Below are 15943 nucleotides of genomic sequence, written 5' to 3'. Positions count from 1 at the left end.
ACTTAAAATATTAACTTTCTACCCTAGACACTCCTATTATTCTGTATTTTTTCCAAGCCACCCATGTTGTAACAATGTACAGCAATGTTTTTCACGTTCAGTGCACTTTCAATTAGCTGATTCTTTTATGTTCCTGAGAGGCAAGTTAACACAGTTATTCCTAATTTATAGACAGTGTCATTGTGATTCAAGAGGTATCCGTACCTGGAGTACAGGCCTGAAAGTACTCAGTGAGTTCAGGAGCGAATAATGACCAATGCTAGCATGGCATGTTAGTGACAATATTTATTAGAATTAATTTACTGAAGTATTAAGTGTATGGGGGAGATAGTAGAGTTGAAGGAAATTACAGAAGCAGGTAAATAGAGACTTTTTCAGCTTTTAGGAAGCTTTCACAGGAGTGCTAGGTGCTAGGGCCAAGACAAGTTTAGTATTTGTATGTGTGGGTTGGATCCCTGAAAGAACTAGCTGTAATATTGCAGTACCACCAAGAGGATATTTGCATAGTGTACCAGGCTGTAAAACTAAGGCAATGCCCAGTTTACATAAACCTCTGAAAGGCAACGGGGAAGCAGATGCTTAACATAGACTGTCTGTTAACCATGTGTCTCACAGCTTGATAATCAGAATTAAATGCGAGCATTATAATAGCCATTTGTCCTCCTCAACAGCACCCTTCTGTGGTTCCTTTCCAATATGTATATAGCACAGGTGGTATGAATTTTCTACCTTGGTCAGACCTGTACTTAAAGATCACCCCAAACAGGAATGTGCCTTCAATGCAAGTCATAAAACTATCAGCTACAAAAGGAAAATCAAGCATATTCCCTTCTCTCTGATGGAATGATCATCACTTGTATTTTTTGCTCGTATCAAAGTTGATTGTAAACCTTCTGCCCAGGCCCTCCCACCCACAGCGGTTGACTTCAGTGGGAACAGACCAATCCATTCTCAGAAATGGCAAGTGTTGTTTGCCCAGGCTTCAGGTGGAAGAGTAACAAACTACATCCAGTGTCTGAAGATGAATTCTACAGATTGCATTGATTGACAAGATATTTCTCTTCTTGAAAGGAAGTAGTTTCCATGTGAGCAAGCGATGCCTCTGATTCTGAAGATTCTTAAGTGCTTTATTCATTGTATTTTCCTATTCTAATTTTTCACACGGAGTTGACTATGTTCAAAATAAGCAAATCATGAATGATTTTTTGTTGCAAATTTCTTTCCAAAAACCTTAATAATCTGAGATGCTCCTCATATCTGTAAATATAGTATTTTCCATCATAAATGTTAATGTCCCTTTTGAACATGAAAGATATTTGATTTAATTTTTTTCTACTAATACAAAGTTATGTTAGACAAACAGATGATGTCCAGTTCTTATGCTTTCAAGAGCTTGTGTTTCGGAAAAGGACCCGACAGCTTTGTTCTTTAATGAATTTTTTTCTTGTGTTCATTGTACATATTCCCGAACTGCAAGTTCTTTCAGGGTAAAAACCCGTACGGGATCTTTTTTTGCCTTCCATTCTTCCAGTTTTTCTTGCAAAGACAGAAAATCCTTGCCAAGCTCATATGCCAAAGTGACCATTGTTTCTAACAGTGGCATATAATACCTGTGGCTGGTATGTACACGAAGGCATGATAGAGCTTTTTCTCCATATTCAAAGGCACTTGCTGCATTTTTCAGGTCCTTGTGGCATACCACGATAGCACAGAGAGTAGGGACAACTGAGACAGGGTTGCCTTTTGTCAGCCTTTCCTGCAGACCAATGACTTCTAAAAGGATTTCCAAAGCTTTGGTGTACTGGCCACCCCGCAGGCAACCATATGCTTCCTGAAGCTCCGGCCTTGTTAAAAAGTCAATAAACTTTCTTGATCTCCGGACATATTTCATAGAATATAGAAGTCTCAGATAGTCCTTGAATGCTAATTTTCTCTCATTGATTATTTCTTCTGTGAAGTTCCCTGTCAGAGTTTTTTTGGGAAAGGTCACATCTTCCATTTCTTCACTAAACTCCTCCAGCAGATTTCTGTGCAGTTTCTCAAAATCTGAATAACGTCGTTCAATTACAGACTTGTTGCTGTCAAAACTCCCTGTTTGCAAAATGATGATTTTATACATCTAAACACAATACAACAGAAAAAATAACCATGAGAAGGACCATTCTAGCCCCTTGTCTACTCCTATGGTTTATAGCAGTGCTGCTAAATTAGTTGCTGCCTGAGATTATGGTGCATGCTCAGTGTAGGCCTGATTTTTGAAATCTGCAGCCATCAAATTAATAACTCCCACATCCTGCTAGTTTGGACTTTTGTCACCAGACTTAAACTTAGCGTGGAAATGAGTTGTAAATAAACAATACTCTAACACATCCCATCCTTGCAAAGTGCAGGGAATGGTGAACTAGCAGCAGACTGAGGCACATAAAATCACTTACAAAGCATTTCTGTAGCTGTACTTTGTTTATAAGAGCCACGGCTGCTGCAGTCAATCACCTTCAGTGAACTGAATGGATTTCCCAGACTTAATGTTGAATGTAATCTATTTTATATTGGTCATAATACTCAGAAATGTTGTTAGTATCAGGCATTTCTAAGGATTTGGGGGTGTTATTAATGCTGTGGAAGAAAAGGGTGTATTTGGCAGTAATATTTGGTGTGTGCAAAAATAAGATGAAGCAACTCCAAAGCCTTTTTTTCCCTCTATATCATTGTCCTGTTATTCAAACTTACTTGGCATATAAATAATGCAAAAAAGAAGGTGACATTTCTATAAAAATGTTTGCTATCCAAAATCCTTCACTAACATCTAATAGCAACAATGTCCCACATTAACAGTACTCAAGAGTATGTCTTCCTCAGCTCTTCACTAGCCTCAAAATGACTATAATAAACGTGATATTAGAAAAATAGCTGCAAAAAAAAATTGTGTGTTATGTGTTGTACAAATAGAGTCTCATCTGGTCCTGACCCAAGCGTAATGATGCCAAGGAAGGGTCAAATCCCTAATGTGCATGAACCAGTGGAGTTCCACTGAGGCCAGATTAACTTTGTCACCGTACACCAGCTAAGGACATGGACTGTTGACCTTGCTGGCTTTTGGACCATGACCATGTTCACATTCAACTTCACTCTGTTCCTGTTGAATTATACAGGAACTGGAGCAGTTCTACTCATGCCAGTTGTTTTCTTTGCTGCTGTTGAAGGGTACAAACCAATACTAGCACTAGTGTCTGTCTGATTATTGTCCTTGCTTTTCCTTGAAGAGAAATCATCTTTTAATCTTCATAAATAATCTTTACAGATGCTCCTTGAAAGGTTTCTAAATTTGAGCTGACTTATCTCTTTTCATTTGTAAGCACTGTGACATTTTCCTACACTTTGTCCTGCTCCTGCTGAAAGTTGTATATATGCCTGATGCATACCCAAAACAATCATAAGAGCAATTTATTAAGCTACCATTTAATGAAGGGCAGCCAAGGGAATAATTTAGAAGTACTTGGGTTTTTATTTGTGGAGTGTGCATGAAAAAGGGAAGAAGTACCATTTAATTAGACTATCATTCAAATTGGCTAAAGTTTGTTGTAAAGTAAATCTTTTTGCCTAGGTGTGTAACTTATGACTGAATTTAACTACTTGCACATACACTGAATGATACTCTTGTTCGCATACAGTTAACTAAAATAATTTTTAACTATTCAACAAGCTGGATACTATTAGATGTATGCAAGAATGGCAGCATCTAAGTAGGTGTGTATAGCATGCAACATGGGACAGAGGACAGTCTCCAGAATATTTACCTGCTTCAAATTCTACTGAGCTGCATCACCCAGTATCAACACCACTAGTATGATTCTTAGCATTTTCTATTTACAGATCTCAGAGGTTTCCTTATAAACAAGGAAAACATCCCTATTGAATTTAACAGGAGTACTGAAAGAGGCTTGCTCTAGATCAGTCCTCCTGAAGGCCAGGAGCAGAATCAGAAATAAAAACCAAGTCTCAGTACAGTAGTACAGTACAAGTACAACTACAGTACATGTAAAGATACAAAAATCCAACCCATCTGTTGTTCCTGTCCCTCATATTCAAGTTTCACCATAAAAATATGACGGAAGTATGCCATCTGATGGAGCTCTAGGTAGGAAAGGAAAACAATCCCAAGCAATCTAGCTGGAGCATGTCTTAGACTTTGTCAACATCAAAGAATTTTGCACTTGTGCTAACATAAATCTCTGATATGGAAGTTATATAAATGCAACACAGCAGCCTAGCTCAGTGGAAGTGTAACTATATTGATATTCTTATATTTGTGTGAATTTTCTTAACGTTGACAAGCCTCTGGGTGTTCAGGATACTCAAGCTACTAATTTATTTGATATCACTTTTCTACTGCTACAGATTTTGTGAACTGATTGTCAGAGGGTTTTTTTGGGGGCAGATTCCACTAGCTATGCTCATGTGAGGACAGGTTTTACTTGGTATGATCACGGCTTGCAAAACTTTGCCCTTGGTAAGGCTTTCATGTAGTGAGGCATGCTGTGTACTGGCAGACCCCTGCAGAGTGAAGAAAAATTAATGGTCTTCCTACATATTCATTTCTTAGCTTACCACATATTTAGATAAGTGATGCTCTACAATCCTGGTTGATGAGATTTCAAAAAGGAGTTTGACTTGTCTGCACTGGCATTTTTCATTCCTCCAGTATTCCTGAAGCTCCTTGGTGGTCATGGAAGAGTTGGGACTTAGGGATGCCCTGGAATCTAGAAACAATATATTTGGTATTTCAGATTAGAACCGTTGCATTTGGAAAGAAAACTCTTATGCATTTATTGTGAAAGAAGAGCCTAGAATTTCTGGTGCTGTAGCAGCCAGATCTAAAGCCTGATAAAATAAGTGATTTCACTGCTAATAAAGACAGGTCCAGATTCTCTGAAGTTATTGTGGTCTGAAATTTTGAAAGACAGCAGATTGGCTACAGAATATGAAGTTATAGAAAAAATGCTGACACAAAGCATTGTATGTCTAGGTTGTAACTTCGGTCACAGTCTGAGCAGGAAGTATGCTTCACCATCCCAGAAGTAGCCCTAAGAAATGCTGACTCAGTGTTCTGAATTAGATGTTCCCCCATGCTTCTTTGTTGCTAAAAGGAGAAGATAGTACAATGCATTTGCAAATTCAGACATAAATTCAAATACCTATTCAAATATTGGGTTTGTTCAGTAACAGGTGAAAGCTGAGAAAACATGAATATGCTAACCTTAACGGAGAAGCTCAGATAATCAGCTCAGCCAAAGGAGAAATTCTCACATCCTCTTTTTCTTTTGTAGCTGAACTGATGTCACAGTTCAGCTACAAATATTTTTATATACCTCCCTCCCTTCCTCTCCCTCTCTGCCCAGAGTCACGTACACACAGGTGTACACAAACATATATACATATGCTTATATAGAAATGTAGGACAGCTGGTTGAAGAGTTTGCTTACAGGGGAGTCTGATGTAGCTCTTCAAAAGGGTGATTTCTCTGTCTTTGAAATCTACTGACAACAGTTTTCATCAGGTGGCATATAGGCTAGCAAAGTGGATAAAAGAAATGGAATGTTTGTATTTCAGTGGGCACACCAGTCCTAATTTCCTATCAATAATGTCTCTGCCAGTGCAGTCAGCTGAAGTCAGTCTCCAGTGTATCTAACGTTCTGACAATGGAGGGGAATGAATGGGAACATAATGAATGGGAAGATAACAGCTTGATGCAGAAATAGAATTTTAAAGGCACCATAATACTCCTTCACTGGCCCCACTTTTACATGTCCTTAATCATTCAGCCTTACAGTTTCAATTAGCAAGCCTTTGGGGTTTGGCTCAATCTCTACAAAGCATATATTTCCTAAGAGAGGTGGTGTTTATGACATCTTTGCAGGCTGAAAATCTTGAGGAAATTATATATTTTTTGGATTATATATAACATTTTATTTAATAACAGATGACAGCAATCTTAGACATAGTAAAAGTTCAATGCTGCCTTCATAAAGCAGGGGATACTACTGCTTGAGATTAGCTTCAATCCAGTTCTCGGTGCCCTTGCTGATACTGCCAAGAAGTTCAGATTTTGTGATGTACATAAAGTGCACTCCTGAGACAGGCCATCTGATGAAGTTTAGCAGTGTAAATCTGGACTACTGCTACAATAAATAAGTTTTTTATATAAAAGACTAATGGCATCAATAGCTACATGAAAAATAAAAGAATAGCATCAACCTTGCAGGTCATCTTTTTCTGGGTTTTCTTTTCTCACTTGACATGAAATTTCAGCTTTGGGTTGGTTTTGTTCTTCATCAGTTGGACTTGTGGTAGAAAATGTAGTAATCCTGTTTACAGCTTCCAACAGTTCCCTTTCTGCTGTGCAGTGGGAGTCTTGGTCCATTGCAAGCTATTGCTGAAAGATTACAAAAAAGATATGACATTTCTTAGTAGCATGCCTTTAGAGGATCCAGTCTGGTAATCTTTTTTATTGACTTACTCATTGTTCTTTGTGAACTTGTATGAGGGCAACTGTAATTTCACAAAAACTAAAGTAATAAATAGAAATATCTACATAGCTACCAGTGGAGAACCTTTCCTATTACCGTTACCACGTAAAGTGTTTGGATATCTTTTTGGCAGTTTAAAATCAAGCATGAAAATGATAAGAAGGTATGTTGAATGAGATTAGGTGGGGAATTCCATTCTTATAGATAAGAAGTTCATCATAAACCTCAGTGGGGACAGATTTTTTTCTCCTTGCATTTTGCCCTCAAGCTTGCCATCTGTTCTTAATCACAACCTGAGGGCAAAATAGTGCGATATATAAAATAGTATAATATTTCTGTCATATTTCACAGTTTCAAGTTATCTCCAGAGACTTGCCTCCATACTGTGAGAACAAAACAAATGAATTTGACAATGGTTAGGTGGAAGGAGAATTGAATTTTCTAATTATTTTAGAGAAGCATTCTGCCATTACTTCTCCTTTTAACCTATATACTGTGCTTGTAGATCTGTGTGCCTGTTCTGCTAGGACTAATATTTTATTACAAACTGATAAAATGGCTAACACAATATACTCCTACTCCATAGACCAGATTGGCTATTCCGCCACATAAATGTCTCCCCAGGATGTTTTGGTTTTTGGTTTGGGGTTTTTTTGGTTTTGTTTTTTTTTTTTAAAAAAAAACCCTACCTGTTACATCATTATTTTATACTAGCAGTTGAAAAAATTCTAAGAGTATCCTAACAACTTTGCCAGGGTGCTGTATTCTGTTAGTTAGTATGAGAGAAGTATTGCTCACAATTCAACCAATAGGTGAAAATCAAATAACATAAAAACCTACTTTTAAGAAAAAGAAGTCTCCCTGCTACAAATGTAAAAATAATGCCCAAGCAGTGGTTATTAAGTAATGAGAGGGTTTAGGACAGGGATGTTACTACATATCATTTTGCCTCCACTTGTCTACCACACAGTTATGCAATGCTGAATACAGAGGTAAGGAAACTCCAGCGGACCTATTGATTTCTGGCAAACTGCGAGGATATAAAAAGAAAAGGAATTACTTTCCCCACTGGAAATAATGGAAGTGCAAATCACTTTCCACTAACAGAAATCCTTCCTTTGCCTGACTTGGATAAGCAATTACATACATGTTCTCATCCTCCTTAACAAAAACATCATGGAAGCCCTTATTTTCAGACTTTGGACTAGGAGGTGAAAGTTCTCACTGTTCTTCTAGTCCTCCTTAAGACCTGCTTTTTGGACATGAAGAGTAGCCACCTACTTATTGTCTAATTGCTCAGCCTTTTGAAAATCATGACAATTTATCCCAAGAAAATAAACTTGCAAATATTTGTTTTTAATGTAAAGATAATCATACTAGATTAAATGAGGAATCTGAAAATAGCTGAATAAATTTAAATGACAACTTTTTTCTTGGTTATGAGTTGGTATAATCTTATAAGCAAAATTCTACTTATAGTCGAGATATATACCTTTTTATATATGTGTAACTTTATATACATAAAATATGTATATATGTGTATATATAGAGAGACAAAAATACCACTTTAAAACATGATTTACCAGAGAAACACAATACACTTTTAAGGAGAAGAAAGCAGAAGTGAACATTGTGATATACAAATCTTCTGCTTTAAATATATCTGCCTTAAAAACTATCGGTACTTCATACAAAGAGTTTCATTTTCACATCTAAAAATCATTGTAAGCTCTGTCAACTAAGCTACTATTTATATTTACATACAAACAATCCAAACCAATACAAAAAACTTGTAATAAATTACACAATTTTTCTTCAGACACTCATCCTGTTCTGTTTCAGGGTAAATGCCACTCCAACTGCTTCACTGAGTTGTAAGTAACACTAGAAACTGAAGTGCACAGAATACTCACCTGGAAACTGCTGAAGAGCTTTTAGTTGTGGTGTATGTGTAGTTTGTACAAAGTCATGAAAAGCCTGCTTTGCATTTTCAAGACGCAGAAAAATATGTCTGTGTTTTCTTCTAACAGGCACATTCTGTATTTTATAAAAAGGAAGGAAGAAGCCTTGATTAAATCAGACTTCCTCGTCCAATTGGCTCACTGGTTCCGTGCTGACTGATTACGCATGAAACCTCCTGTCTGCCTCAAACATCCCTTGTGCTGTCTGTGGGCGATGCACGGCCTGTCGTCCACAGTACAGCTCCAGCAGCAAGGGCAGGTTTGCAAACCCAAAGGTCAGGATTACACGTGCAAACACAAAGTCTGGCAGAGGAAAGAGTTCAACAGTAAATAGAATTACAAAATCAATGAAAACTTCTCTGCATGGATTTCTGAAACCAAAAAAACACACCTAGCAAACGAGATATTAGGAAAAAAGAGCCAAATATGTAAATGTACTTATGTGGAAAAAACATGCCCCATGGGATGTCTTTAAAATACAGACTTAACACCCAGTTCAGAAAAGAAAATGCAGATGGTACCACAATAAGTAGCCTCACTCAAACTAAACTTGCCCTTCTGACAGAAATCCCAATTCTGCACAGTGCTTAAACATATGATTAATTTCAAATATCTGCTTAATTAAAGTTCAAATAGAAGCAGTATCATATCCCACGTGACTACTAAACTTGAAATGGGCTTATGTGTGTGCCCCAAATTAATCCTGTGCTTAAATTCTTTGTTGAACTGAGGACAAAATAAAGAAGAATAATGCATTCATCCACATGTCCTTTGGCCCATATACTTCCTTCTGCAGTTCACTTCACTTTTGAAATTTGCTTTAAAACATCAGGATAGATATTTCTGGAGCAAATAATATGGATGCTATCTTTATTTAGTAATGTAAGTTTCCCCATTGCCAAAGCTCACTCACTGAAAAATGAAGCTATTTTAATGCAGCACAAATGTGGGAGGCAAACATCCAAAGGACCACATGGATCCTGCCCCACACATTCCTTTAGAACAATTTGAAATAACGTAAAACCAGGGCCATAAACTGCCAATGCTTCTCTTCTGCTTTATTTGCAACATAAAACAATGCCAACTTTAACTTGGACTCAGCCTAAATGCAGAAGTTTTGCCAAAATAGCTGTCAGAATGATGAAAAATCACTCCCATGCAGCTACATCCATACTGGCAAAAGCCCTAGTGTAGATGCCATAATATTGGCAAAGTCCTTTAGCCAGTTTAGCATGTTCCATGAGGAAAGTTACACCAGAAAAGAAATCTGTGCTTGCCAACACAGCTCTAAGGTATAGCTATACCAGCCAACCCTTTTAAGTGTAGACAAGGCATGGGTTCTTGGCTCAGGTCTCATTCCTTTCAAGTTAGATTTATGGGTTTGGTTACAATTGTAAGCAAAAACCAAGGGGGGTTTCAGTGCATTTCACTCATGCTGACAGTTCACAGATCTAAACTTTGAATTCTGAATGTTAATTTATGTGTTGCCAAAAAGCAATGTATTACTTTGTGATGCTTAGTGCTATTGTCCTGCTCTTCATAAAGCTAAAAGAAAAAAGGAAAGTATATTTTTCAGTATATTAAATATGACCTCTACTTCAAATTATTTCAGAATCAGTAAGTCCTAGTAAAATTAACCTGGATGATTAAAAAGAAGTGAAACCTGTTATTATGAGTATGGCTGACTGATATGAAATAACTTACAAATCAAAGGTGTTCTGCAAGAATTTTGCCTGCCTCTGTAGAGCCAGATGTTACAGTCACAGCTGGTTCCTGAATGGATTCCTCGTACCCAGGAGCCACAACATCCACAGCAGGTTTAGCAGAGTGCTCCTCCCCACCCTGCTCCCATGAGCTTGGGTTTGGCCCAGACAGCCCCTGCCCCTTCACTGGGACCTAGTGGTGTTAGTCTGGCAGCATTTTACTTTCCTAAGTGTTTACTTGATTAGTACATTCAAAAAAAGTCTACAGTAGACAGTGGTACTTGCTAGCAGAATGCATAACTATTATCTTTATTTTTATATTCTCAGTTCCACTTCTAACAGTCAAATACTGTGTAGAGTGTTAAGCAGTGGAAAGGGGGAATTTTCACCATGGCAGCATACCATTCTGAGATGGGCAAGTGCAGTTTAACTGACTATTCATAGAACTGTGGTAAATTTTAATGGAAAAGCATGTTCTGTCATAGTGATGGAAAAGGGATCCTCATGCACCGGCTCACTCAAGAGTTTGTATTCCGTGGAAGCACTGACTTTGTCTGGCATACATAAAGAGCACAGTGTTAAAATGTATCTACCCAGGCATGCGGAAGAGTGCTCTGCAATAACATAGGAGTGAGGCAAGGTTAACACCGTAACGCTGCAGCGCATAAAAGCGGTTGTCACAGGAGTTAGGTCCTCTACCCTGATTTAAGGTAAAAGGACTCGTTTTAGGAAGACCTACCTAAAAGCTTATGTCTAAAACTTGGTAACCAGCCACCAGATGAGCTAGTGTTGCAATGCCATGTTGAGGATGCCTGTATTAAAAGTCCATGTTTGTGCTTTTGATAGTTAAAGAACCAGAAGGGACTGCTGCAGTAGTGTAAAACATCCTGCCTTGATTTATACCCTGATTCGGGCAGTTCACATTTTCCCAATCATGTTGATTACATAAACCCAGACAGACACAATATTTAATCATAGAATACAAAGCCAGTATCAGCTTGAAAAATTGTGAGATAGGCCAATGTTATATACAAACTGCAGTTTACTGCCAGATTTTATTGGTGTTTAATTTTAGGCACAGCAAGGTCTTATTCTTGTTAAAGAATATGGCTGCAATATCCCTGTTAGAAAATAGTCTTCTGTCCAAAGAAATACAGCTTCAGGCAACCTCATAGAGTCTGTGCTGCTTTTTCCTCTCTGGCCCCAGACTTTGTAACTAAACCTTATTTATTTTACCAAATCATTCATTAGAATGTAGATAATGAGAAAAAACAAGAGGAGACAAAAATACTTAACATATTTATCCAAGTCCTGCTTTATCACATAACTAATATTTAGACAGCACTCTAATGTTGTCTTTGATGCTTCTACAAGGACCTTTCTTCTCTTTTTCTAATGCAACTGGAAAAATACCTATCATTTCCATGTTTGAAGTAGCAAAAAATTCAGCTGTTCTGCAGGAATATTCTGCACTTTTGGGGTGATGCTGTGCTAAATGAAAACCATACTCCTATCCTGGCACAGCACAAAATTCTGTTCCATGCTATTTATAGAATGTTTAATTGTATGCTATGTCATTTGCAAGTGGAATTTGTTTACCATACTTCCTTATTACAAAACATGTCTCTCTCAACAAGAGCGTGGTTTAAAGAAATAATTTGCTGTTTGATGGCAAATACGTTGTGCTGGTGTTACTGACAGGGTTTTCAACATGAAAGAAACATAACAGGCCTGTTTTACGCTGCCAAAGCCCTGTTACCACTTTAAAACTCCTTTATCTAAAGGAATACGAAGGAGCTTTAGAGTAAACAACAGTCCTGGCCTGCCTTTCATCTGTGGTCTGTCAGTGACACAGAGCTGTAATGCAAGCCCAGTGGGTCAATAGGGTATTAACTTGGGATCAATTGCACAAGCATTGTTCTGTCTGTAGAATGACAGACTTTCTAAATGGTCTATGTTGGTCGTTCTTCTTGCTGAAATCACAGAGGGTTAAGTACATAATTACATGGACTAGAGAAATATTTTTCAGTATTGTTTTGAGTGATTAGGAATACCACATGTAGTCATGCCTATCTAATGTTTTGATATTTTGTCTCCTTTTCTTGTCAAATATAATTATGGTGTACTTAGGCTAATAGACTCATAGTCACACTCCACGTGTCATTTAATTATACGCCAGATAGAAACATAATGAAATTTGGGATAAGAGGATTTATAGTGGACATGCTAATGCATTTTGTAGTAGCATAAAAGGCAGTTCTACAAATGGAGGAAAATACAGCTGCTGTGTATATAGATAGCCACCTTGAGGACTAGCAGAGCATAACTCGGGCTTACTCTGCCCTTCTGCAAAATGAAGAAATGTAATGCATAAATCTTAGTATCTTTTCACCACCATTTATTATTTAAAAATTAAATATGACTTTAAAATGCAATTTTGCTCTTAAGTGACAAAGTAAAATGATTACTGCGAGCATTCGCTCCACAGTAGATGGAATCTCATCGTTTCCTCTGGAGTTTCCAGTAAACTCCTGCTGGTTTTATTAAATCAGTCAGTGGCATTACTCACATTTCCAGAGTAAAAGCATTTCAAATCCGGCTACTAAGGCCGGACCTAGCGCGACACTCCGAGCAGTCCCTGGGCACCCACCGCCGCCCCCTCCGTGAGGGACACCCGGGGCCAGCCGGTGGCCAAAGCGCCGCGTGCCGGGGAGCAGCGCGGGCGCCACAGAGCCGCCACGCCGCTCCCGCCGCCTTCTCAGAGCCCGCCCGCAGCCTGGAGCGCGGCGGGGCTTCTGACCGCGAGCCGGGCTGCGGTGAGGCCCTGACGAGTCCGCACTCTGCCGTCCCCGCGCGTGGCCCTCAGGGAGCGGAGCGGAGCCGACCCGCGACCCAGGCCGGGGCGTGAGCGGAAACAGAGCCAGGGCCTCATCCCGCCACCGGGGATGTGCGCCCGCAGCCACTCGGAGCCCGCCGGCCTTGCCTCCGCCGCCAATGGGGGCGCGCGCACGCACCCTCCATCAAATCACCACCGCAGTAGCTCCCCACGTCCCGCCTTTGCGCTCCGGACGACCAATCAGAGCGTTCCGCAACCGGGCCTTTGTGACCTCTCCGTCCCCCTCTGCGGCTCATACAATCTTGATGGAGCGGAAACCCCCTGGCCACGTTTACCTGACGGCGACATTGGCCAATACCACTACGAAACAGTGGCGCCGGCGCGCTACGATTGGCTGTCAGAGAGGCCGGGGAACAAGAGGGCGGGCCCGCCGGAGCAGTAGGGAGCGTTTCGCCGGCTGGAGCCTTGGGCTACTTACGACGGTGATGGGAGAGCGGGGAGTGGGTCGGGGCGCAGCGCCGGGCGCCGCAGGGCCCTGACGCGGCGCCGAGAGAGCCTTGCGGTAGGCTGGCCGAGTGGGGCGGTGGGGCCCGCGGCTGGGGATGAAGAGGTGAGCGACCGAGCGAACTAGGGAGGGGCGGCGGGGCCTGGGCGGGACGTTGCTCGGCGCCCTTAGGTAGGGGTGAGCCGGCCCGGCTCGGCCCTACCGCCCCCAGCCGATCTGCCGGCCGTTTCCGCGGCCGCGGTGGCCGGCCCCGCGGCGTCGGGGCCGGGCCGGGCCGCGGCGGCCGGCCCTGCCTTTCCGAGAGCCCGGCGTCAGCCCTGGGCAGCCCGTTGCTCCGACTTAAGAAGTGTTCCGGGGCTGTCCTTCCCTGTCGTGTTCGTAACAGCCCGGAGAGGAGGAGAAAATCCTCAAAACTGGGCGGGGAGGAAACAGCTGTTCTCAAAACCTTAGCCTTGCGTCGAACCTCGCGACTTGCAAGTGCACAGTATGTCGCATCTTACCTTGCTAGGCGATATACGGCTACATCACTCTTGCCATTAAATGCTCCGTTCCTCAACAAAGTTAAACATGATTTGGTTTTCATTTAAAATCCTGAGCACAGACGTTTCATCTTATTGGTAGGACTTGCATATCAAGGTGACAGGAGGGTTGTTTGCAAGAACAGCAGTGACGGTGTATTGGTGTTCGCTTGCCAAATCTAGTAACACCTGAGTATTCTGATAGTGGTAATGATTTTTGTTCTTCCTCTAAAGTAGAATATTTTTATCAAGTTTATAACACCTAACAACATTTAGTGGAGCTTTTTTTAGCTGCATTTTCTTTTAGAAATCATGTTTCCAGTATGAACTTATTTGTATTGACAATATTTCAACCACTATTTTGAAGAAACCATCTATATTTTTTCCACCTGTGCCTTGTATTGCACTCATGTAATTCTGTCTACATTGAGCTGCAAATAAATTTACTTGCTCCTAGTTTTGACTTTCCTTTGAGAATTTTTGGACTGTTGAATAACAAAATTTTGCATCTTAGCTGTTTAAAACTTAGTATATAAAGTTCTGTAATAAAATATACAGTTTATTTAAGCCTGTTTAGTTTATACTCTGAATCAGAGCTACGGACTTTTATGTTCATGCTGAAACTTGATAGCTGATTCAAAGTTCTCTGTATAGTTCATTTAAGGCTACTGCAGGGTAGAAAGAAGTTCTCATGTTTCAGAGCAAACTTTTTCTTATGATGTCTCTGTAGGGATGATGGTGACCCAAGATGGGAAGAGAAGGAACTTAGGGAAGCTTGGAAGTTAGGTAGCTTAATATGGCCTCCCTCTGATATTTAAAAAATATTTTCCAAAGCAGGAAGTGTTGTAGTCATAACTGTTTTTCCTGTTGCTTCCCCAAATCCTTTGAGCATGAAAATAACTCAGATAGGTGGAGTAGAAGAATGCAGTTGAACAAGCTCTGACACTTAAAGGTCCATGGTGGTGGTCGAGTACTCTCTGCACAAAGTTTTATAGTTGCAGGTATGTTGTGCAGTGTAACGATGACTCATTGCTGACCATAATTTGTTTGGTTCCCAAGTTAATTCATACTGAGGTCTAGTAGTTTATTCTGGTCTTAATCTGATACCTGTGTGCTGCTGCTTCCGCAAGTATACTTTAATCGCAGAATAATCAATTCCATGGAAAATGGCTGTAAGAAAATAATCTTCAAATCAGTGGCTTATGTACATATATTTCTGATATATTGCCAGAACTTAACATCCTTTTAAGCAAGCTTTTCTGTGCTGTTAAAATACTAATTTATCATTTTTATTATTCTAACAGAAGGGGACTTGGTTTTCAGAGCTGTACATTTTTTTTTGGCAGGGGATAGTGGCGGTAGTAAGTTTTTAAAGGAAGGCATTTTATATAGTGATAATGAACTCTTCCATAATGAAAGACCTTTTAGTACTGTATTCAGTGGCTGAAGAACATCTCTGCGGACAACTAGGACTTTGAAAGACTGACTATGCACTGTATAAAGTTATCATTATATAATCTAAATGCAGCTGTTAACATGTCTTCACACTGAATTCTTTACTCCTAAACATGTGAAGATTATGTAATATTGCAGCAATGGATCTGCAGGCAGGGTATATGTATTAAAAATGGATATAATAAATAATTTTAATAAAAATTATAATTTCTTTTTTTAGGTCTTGAACAGAATTCTCTGTTAATCTACTGTTTCCACACATTTGCATTCAAATTAAAATAAATTATTTCTAAAAGTGAAACAGGAAAGGTCATGGTCCCTGTAATGTCAGAGATTCCTGTTTGCAGTGTATTGGGAGTTGATTAACTTTGTGGAATGGCTCACAAAAAGGAAAGTTAAGTGCATCAACCTTTGAAAGCTGAGAACATAAAATGGAAC

At 39.8% G+C, this 15943-nt stretch overlaps 2 protein-coding genes across 6 annotated transcripts in view; one reads left to right on the top strand and one right to left on the bottom strand.

Annotated features, from left to right (window-relative positions):
* Positions 1 to 267: 267 nt before the first annotated feature.
* Positions 268 to 8719, bottom strand: SNX20 (sorting nexin 20). The gene is made up of 4 exons (XM_009501993.2): positions 8441 to 8719; positions 6256 to 6433; positions 4609 to 4760; positions 268 to 2119 (listed from the first exon to the last, which is right to left on the bottom strand). The coding sequence occupies exons 2-4, from the start codon at positions 6419 to 6421 to the stop codon at positions 1451 to 1453; spliced, it is 987 nt and encodes a 328-aa protein (XP_009500288.1). The 5' UTR covers positions 6422 to 6433; positions 8441 to 8719; the 3' UTR covers positions 268 to 1450.
* A 4732-nt stretch (positions 8720 to 13451) lies between these two features.
* Positions 13452 to 15943, top strand: part of CYLD (CYLD lysine 63 deubiquitinase) — a 28518-nt gene continuing 26026 nt past the window's right edge. For 2 of the 5 annotated variants that reach the window (XM_064459411.1, XM_064459406.1), the window contains exon 1: positions 13453 to 13637. The gene's annotated coding sequence lies outside the window, so the exon portion shown is untranslated. Of the gene's footprint in view, positions 15052 to 15943 lie in introns of all 5 variants that reach the window. The other 3 variants (XM_064459410.1, XM_064459409.1, XM_064459407.1) reach the window with 3 other exon arrangements.

This window comes from Phalacrocorax carbo, chromosome 8, assembly GCF_963921805.1.
Source record: "Phalacrocorax carbo chromosome 8, bPhaCar2.1, whole genome shotgun sequence".
NCBI lineage: Eukaryota > Metazoa > Chordata > Aves > Suliformes > Phalacrocoracidae > Phalacrocorax > Phalacrocorax carbo.
This window is presented reverse-complemented; position numbering and strand designations above follow the sequence as displayed.